A 7,704-nucleotide genomic window follows, 5' to 3' on the forward strand; every position below is an offset into this window, starting at 1 on the left:
CAGGATTTTTTACATTCCAGAAAGGGAAAGAAAACCATGCAGGTAGGAGCAGGAAGTCTCACCCAGGTAGGTGTCAGGGGAAATAGCCCGCCTTTGCCGTGTATGCTAACCAGGAAGGGGAAACCTACCAACCAATCAGTTGGTGTTGCATGTGTTATGCCGAGGTTACCCAGATCTCAAGATTCCGCCCCCCCCCCAAGACCACCAGGACTCAGATACCGATGCAATATACACAGGGTCCTGTATTACGGGCTCAGAGCTTTGGATCACAATCCTTCCTGACAGAGCAGGATAGGATAACGGAGTTTCAAGGGTAATAGGTTTGTAAGAAAAAAACTGTAATTAGGGATTGGGGGGTCACAGGGAAGTAAGGAAAAAAACCATAAGCGGGGGTCATGAGTCTCAGGAATGGCGACCTTCAGGCAGATTGGGTCCAGGAGGTGGAATCTCCAGGGAAAGTTGTTTTATCTCAAAGGATCATTGGGCGTTAATTGTATCTAATCGCTCCAGTGGCAGGTCTAGTTTATGACTGCGTGGTCTTTCCTGGAACGCAGGAAGTAGTGAAAACACCTGGAGGACAACGTCTCACAGGCCACTGCATTAATTGTTGAATATACATTACATATAGGATGTGGCATTAATTTTGCCCCTACAGATGGAGTGGTGGTTAGCAATCAGTGGAACAGAGGGCAAATTGAAGCAGGCAACGTGGTGGGTAGGAGTCCCAGCATGCCTAGACAGTACCGGAAGAGCCCTTCCTGGGTTTCGGCACCAAATATTATTAAGAATGAGACCCCCACAGCTCATTCTCGACATGGAAAAGGGGAGAGGAGAGGCAGGGGACTGCCTCTGACATGAACTCTGGTGCCTGTGATTTGACCACTGCCCCTTGGAGGAGAGGCCCGGTGGGCACACAGAGGAAGGGGATGCAGGCTATCCTGATGAGACCTGATAGGCTGTGGTGAGATGGTGGGGGAGGAGGACCCTACTGGTGAGAGGTCTAGGGGAGGGGAATAGGGCAGGAGAGGGAGGGAGGGCGGGAATAGGAAGATAACAAGGGGATTACAATATAAAAGCAATGTAAATGAATTATAATAAAAAATATATGAAAAAGAATGAGATGCCAGGCAACAAATATGTTATGGAGAGATTTATTTGGGGGAGGGAAAGGGGAGAGGAGTTAGGGCCTGAGTGGTCTATGAAGGTAAAGAGAGACACACAGAGACAGTGAGAGGTAGAGATAAGGGGGAAGGGGGGGCCCTTAGGGACGCAGAGATGGGGAGCAGAGGAAGTGACAGTGCAAGAGAAAGAGGTAAGAGTGGAGTGCAAGAGAGAGACAAGGTAGAAGGTTGATCCTTTTTATTCTGGGCAGCAGCAGCAGCAGGTGATGATGTCAGAGGTTGCTAAGCAACCTAGGGGCAGGCTAGCAGATCAGCTTGTGAATTAACACATAGTGCTTATAGCTTAAAAACAAATCATAGTCTCTCTGTGTCAGTCATTGGGGAACTATCTGTTTAAAGAAAACTACTGCCTTAATAATTTGCTGCATTGATGAATATAGAAAGAATAATTCATCTTTTTAACACCAACAACAGAATTACAGGCAATGTCATCATACTCCCACCTTATTTAGGTGTTACACTGGAATCAAAACACAGCCAATATATTTCTGTTTGTAAAATTAATAATGTTCACTATTTATAAGTCTTCTTGGGAGTGTTATAAGGTACTAAATTCAGTTATGAATTTTGTCTCTGTGCAGTAAAAGCTCACTGGTAGGCAAGCTTTCTTTCCACTATGAATAATTTGATCCTGAATGGAAAGAATGAATTGTAAAACTTCCCATTTCTATAAGTTCTTGTTTTCCCCTGAGTTATGAGCCACTAAGGGAAGAACTTCAGTTTGAGGTTCTGTCACATTTATAGTAGCATAATTTCTCACGGCTGTGGATGTTCCTATGCTGGTTAAGGTGTGCTCTCTGGCTGAAGGCTTTCCCACATTCATGACACTTACAGGGCTTCTCTCCTGTATGTGTCCTTTTGTGCTGATTAAGATGTGATCTCTGGCTGAAGGCTTTCCCACAAAAACTACATTCATAAGGTCTCTCCCTGGTGTGAAGTCTGCGATGCTCAGTGAGGGCTGTGATGCGGCTAAAAGCTTTACCACAGTGGTGACATTTGTGGGGCTTCTCTCCTGTGTGGGTTCTCAGGTGCAGCTTAAAGGAAGCATGCAACCGGAAGGCTTTCCCACATTCATCTCACATGAAAGGTTTTTCCCCTGTGTGGATTCTCTGATGTTCAATGAGATGTGTTCTCTTCCTGAATCTCCTCCCACATTCATCACACTTGTAGGGTTTTTTTCCTGTGAGGACTATCTGAGGTTGGTTAGGAGCTGAATTTTGGTTGAAGGTCGCTCTACGTTCACCTTGTCTGTCTCCCAGAAGAATACAATTAGTAGGAAGAGCATTCTGACTGAAGATCTTCCCACACCCGGTTCAGTCACAAGGACTCTCTCTTGCATAGTTTACCTGATAATAAATCCAATCTGAATGCTGTCTGATGGAATTTCCTTGTGTGTCAGAGCAGAGACACTTTTTAATGGGAGGGATTTGCTGATGTATAGGGTTTAAGTTCAGATTACAGTTTCCCTCAAACTGTGCACTCCATGATTCTCTGTGTAACTTCTTGGTGGGTGAAAGAAACCCGTTCCAAATGCTTCTGCTGCTTTTCTTTGTTCAGTGCTGACTGGTGCTCAATACCGCAGAGTCCTCCTAAGATGGAGCAGGAGACAGTGGCCCCTGTTGGTCTTTCCACTATAACCTCACGGGGCTGATGTCCATCGGGTGGGCTCTGCTTAAGCGATGACTTTTCCATTTCAGGTCTGTCCACCCTGTCTAAAAGGGATTCAGAACATACAAAACCATCACCTAGAGAATTACCAGATAACCCTCATGGTGATTTAATGAACTTCTAAAATATGGACATATAACAAAGAGGAAGACAGGAAACAGTGAGCATGGGTCACTGAAAACATACGTAGTAGTCATAGCAACAAAGTGGCCATCCAGAAGTAGTCACACTTGTAAACAAATGGATGAAAGAAAAAGAAACGTCAGAATCTGTGCTTTGAGAAGGCACATCTTGGTCCAGGCCCTATAAAGCTTATTTGCAGAGTATCCTATTGTAATATCAACTTGTGTTTTTTTTTAAACTACTTTTTCCAATTTTTATTTTTTGTTTAAAAGGATATAAGTACTACATAGAGCGAGACTAAAATAAATGTAGAAATTCATGAAGGAAAAGAGTCCTTGGGACTGGAGAGATGGCTCAGCAGTTAAGAGCACTGGATGCTCTTGCAGAGGACCTGGCTTCCATCCCAGCACCCACATGGTGACTCACAACCAATTGTAATTCCTGTCTCAGGGGATCTAACACCCTCTTAAGGCCCCCACAGGTACTGCATACATATGATGCACTGACATACATGAATGCAATCATACACATACAATAAATACAAGTAAAAACAAAGTCTTAGCCAGGCAGTGGTGGTGCACGCCTTTAATCCCAGCACTCGGGAGGCAGAGGCAGGCAGGTCACTGGGAGTTTGAGGCCAGCCTGGTCTACAAAGTGAGTCCAGGACAGCCAAGGCTACACAGAGAAACCCTGTCTCAAAAAACCAAAACCAAAAACAAAACAAAACAAAACAAACCCCCAAAACCAAAATCTTAAAAAGAGTCACATCCCCTAAAAATAATCATGGTTAATACTTTAGAAGTTACCCTGCCTGATTTTATTTGAAATCCATATTTGAAACAGGCATAAATTATACGTATGATAAACATTTTCATTTTGATTTCCATTTACTTTTGTTTGTTCATTTGTTTTATTTCTTTGAGATAGAGTCTCACTGTGTAGCCCAGGCTGGCCTTAAAACTGATGACCCTCCTGTGTCACCTTCCTGAGTGCTAGAATTGCAGACATGTGCTACCACCCCTAGCCTCTGACATATGTGTTACAGCACTTACATAACTACCCAGCTTCCTCGGGATGACCCTCATGACTCTGACACATGTCCCAGTGCTTAAAGTACAAGAGGATACATGGCTCACATATGAGAAAGCTAGGGTCGACTCTCACTCCAAAAGTTCAAGGCCCCAAATAACCAAAGACTAGCTTCAGTGGGTGAGCCTGGAGAAGCTGCTGAGACAGGAGGGGCTGCACTGGCTGTGCTTTGCTGGGATATATTATCCCGAGTGTTTCTTACAGCTCAACTAGTATAAATCTAAGCGTGGACATAGACACCGCTGCACCATTCCTGCCCCGGGAAGAAACGTAAGTGTAGCTGTGTTTTGTTCACTCAAAGAGTCTGTAGCGCTAAGCAAGTTCTCCAGGCAGGAAGCCCTGATGAGCCTAAGACATCTTCATGTGCACTCACAGCCCCTTTGGCCTCCACCCTTCTTAGACAGGGTCTCCCTGTGTAGCCAAGGTTGGTGCCAACTCCTGACTCTTCTTCCCCTGCCTCCTGAGGGCTGGGGTCACAGGTGTGCACCACCACAGTGAAACAGGAAGATGGAATGGAAACGCCACTTAGGAGTAAGAACGGAACACTAAGTCCAGAGGAAAACGAGCGGGAGGAGACAGTGAGGGGACAGCGACCTGAGACAAGTGAGAAGAGACAAGTGGAAGGCGACTTCAAGATTGTGACTCCCACATTGTCTGGTCCAACAGCACAGGACTGACGTCAGCCGCTGGCTTTGAGGGGAAGCACATTAGTAACATGCCAGGGAAACACCTTGGGCAGCACAGAAAGTGTAGGGATGGGCTCACTAAGGGAAGCAAGGGGATCCGAAATGAGGCTCTGGGCAGTAAGTATAAAGAGCTAGATAGTAAGAGGAAAAAGAAAAAGAAAGCAAAATGGAGTCTCGGGTTCAACTCCCAGCTTCTACAGGGCGGCTCACAACTGTAACTCCAGGCCCAGAGCATCCGATGCCCTCTTCTGGCCTCCTGGGCCATAACACATACTTGGTGCATAGACAAATGCAGGGCAAAACCCACACAGGTAATATAAAATGGAAAAAAATTACTGAAAGTATATATGAAGAAAATACAGAGAAAACACTAGGGGGCGCTCTATAACTGTTTATAGAAGTTCCAACTTTCACATCCAGATTATTTTTCATAATAAATGTATAGTTTCTATTCAATCGGGGGAAAGGCAGCCATTTCCACTTTGCATAAACGATGCGATGTGAATGGAAAGCTGGGTGTTGACATGTCCTCTCCATCCCACAGCGCACAGACTACAGAACACTTGAAAAGGACCTGTTCCCATCGGTCCTGCTGCTCACCTGTCACACTGTCCAGCCGGCTGCTGCTTTCTGGTGTCCACTGCCCCTCCTGTTCCAACTGTGTGATCACTTCCGGCTTATAGAGCTGGTGCCCTGTCACGGGGAAAATGTAAGTCATGCATGTTTAGAGGGAACGAAAGTCATTTCTGGGACCACCTCCTAATCAGGTACACTGGCTCATTCATTACCCATCGTCCCAGCACTCGGGAGGCACAAGGGTTTCCATGAGTTCGAGGCCAGGCTAGGAAGTGTAGTGAGACCTTGTGTCTCAGAAAAGAAAAAGCAAAAAGTCAATCTCAACAAAGTCAGTCTTTTACCTGAGGGAAAAGAACAGCAGACAAATGTCTGTCTCCAAAACTGGCTGACAGTCAGCTTGGTGGTGGTGGCAGCTGCAAATGCCTTCAATTCAGCACTTGGGAAGCAGAGGCAGGTGGATCTCTGTGTGTTTGAGGCCAGCCTGGTTCTACAGAGGAGTTCAGGACAGTCAGGGCTACAGGGGGAAACCTAATCTCAAAACCAACAGACAAAAAACTGGCCAGCATTCTTTCATCTGGCCTAAACCGTATTCACAAAAGTTTTGATGCTGCCTATGAGTAATGGAAGTTTAGGTTTCTTTTTAAACTCTGTTATGATATGTAAATCTGTTTTGGTTTTAATCCCAAGTGTGGGATTTTAGTTTGCTTTGTAGACCAGGCTGGCCTTGAACTCAGAGATCTGCCTGCTTCTGTCTCCCTAGTGCTGCGATTATAGGCATGCACCACCGTGCCTGGCTACCATAGATTTAAAAAATAATTTGTTTTTATGTGTATGAGTATTTTGTCAGTAAGTATCTCTGTACACCATATGTGTGCAGTGCCCATAGAGGCCAGAAGATGGCCCCTGTGGATCCCTATGGACTGAAGTCACAGACATTAGCTGCCATGTAGGTGCTGGGAATTGAACCCTGGTCCTCTGCAAGAAACAAGAGCTCTTAATGGCTGAGCAGTTTCTCCCTACACCAGCAACATTTTAGAGGAGAGGAAAGTAAATTTACCTGGCAGCCTGCTATCTGGGATCCATCAATCACTTCTTTCTCTTTCATCTCCTTCTGGGAAAGTAAAGCATCCTGAGAGGGTGTAATGGGGAGAAAGAGGAAGAGCAGCGCATGGTTAGTGCATGGCATGAGAGCTGCATGTAACCCTGGGACATTCTGCTATAGGAGATGACACACAGAGAAGCCCCAAAGATACAGGCTTAAAACTTGGACAACTATAGCATCAGTTTTTCTTTTACTGTTTTTTTTTTCTTTAAAAACATTTTTGCCCAGCACTGGTAGTGCATGCCTTTAATCCTAGCACTCAGGAGGCAGATTTCTGGGTTGGAGACCAGCCTGGCCTACAGAGTCCTGTGAAGTAGAGTCTGGCTTCAGACTTACTATGTAGTCAAGGATAACTTTGACCTCCCGAGTCTCCTGTCACCACTTCCCTTGGTTGGTGTATCAGTCTTTGTAGCCCCCTCACCCCTACACCCTGATTTGTTGGTTCTGTTGTTCTCCTTGTGAAGCTCCTGTCCCCTTCAGGTCTGTCTATCCCCCAACCCTTCCCTACGTCTCCCTGTGTTCTACCCCAGAGTTTGGCTTTGAGTCTCAGCATCTGCTTCGATCCCCTCCTGGGTGGAGTCTCTCTGAGGATCTCTATGGTAGGCTCTGGTCCTGTTCCCTCTCTTCAAGTATTTCCGGTGAGACAGGGTTTCTTTGTGCAGTCTTGGCTGTCCTGGAACTCACTCTGTCGACCTGGCTGGCCTTGAACTCACAGAGACCCACCTGCCTCCCTAGTGCTGGGATTAAAGGCGTGTGTGACACTATGCCTGGCTACATAGGCATTTTTTGTTGTTGTTGTTATGATACTCTAGATGGCCTTTTGGCAGAGACCTGGTAAGATACAATTTCAGGTTAGGCACCTGGAATGAGGGCACCATGGGAATTCAGAAGTCTTGGTCAGTAGAGGCCTATGGATCCCACAAAGGAAAATACAACCTGTTCGTTTAGACAGAGTCGCAGCGGGGCTGGAGATGTGGCTCAGAGTTTAAGAGCACTGGCTGCTCTTCTAGAGGTCCTGAGTTCAATTTCCAGCAACCACATGGTGGCTCGCAACCATCTATAATGTGATCTGATGCCCTCCTCTGGCCTGCAGGTGTACATGCAGGCAGAGCACTGTATACATAATAATAAATAAGTAAATCTTAAAAAAAAAAAAAAGACAGAGCACAGCAAGCCATAACCTTTTGTTTTTGTGTTCTTTCCCTGAGACAGGGCTCCTCTGTGTAGCCCTAGCTGTCCTAGAATTCGCTTTGTGGACCGGGCTGGCCTTGAACTCAGA

General features: G+C 45.8%; 1 protein-coding gene across 1 annotated transcript in view; it reads left to right on the plus strand.

The window, feature by feature from the left end:
- LOC311587195 (uncharacterized protein) overlaps positions 1–5,948 on the plus strand; it is a gene marked incomplete at its 5' end in the record, with an annotated part of 65,549 nt that extends 59,601 nt beyond the window's left edge. The window contains one exon of the mRNA XM_084763688.1: positions 5,292–5,948. Coding sequence (XP_084619814.1) covers positions 5,292–5,510 — 219 coding nt within the window. The 3' untranslated portion in view covers positions 5,511–5,948. The remainder of the gene's footprint in view (positions 1–5,291) is intronic.
- Positions 5,949–7,704: the final 1,756 nt, after the last annotated feature.

Source organism: Acomys minous (genome assembly GCF_964271855.1).
Source record: "Acomys minous genome assembly, chromosome: 16".
Classification (NCBI taxonomy): Eukaryota; Metazoa; Chordata; class Mammalia; order Rodentia; family Muridae; genus Acomys; species Acomys minous.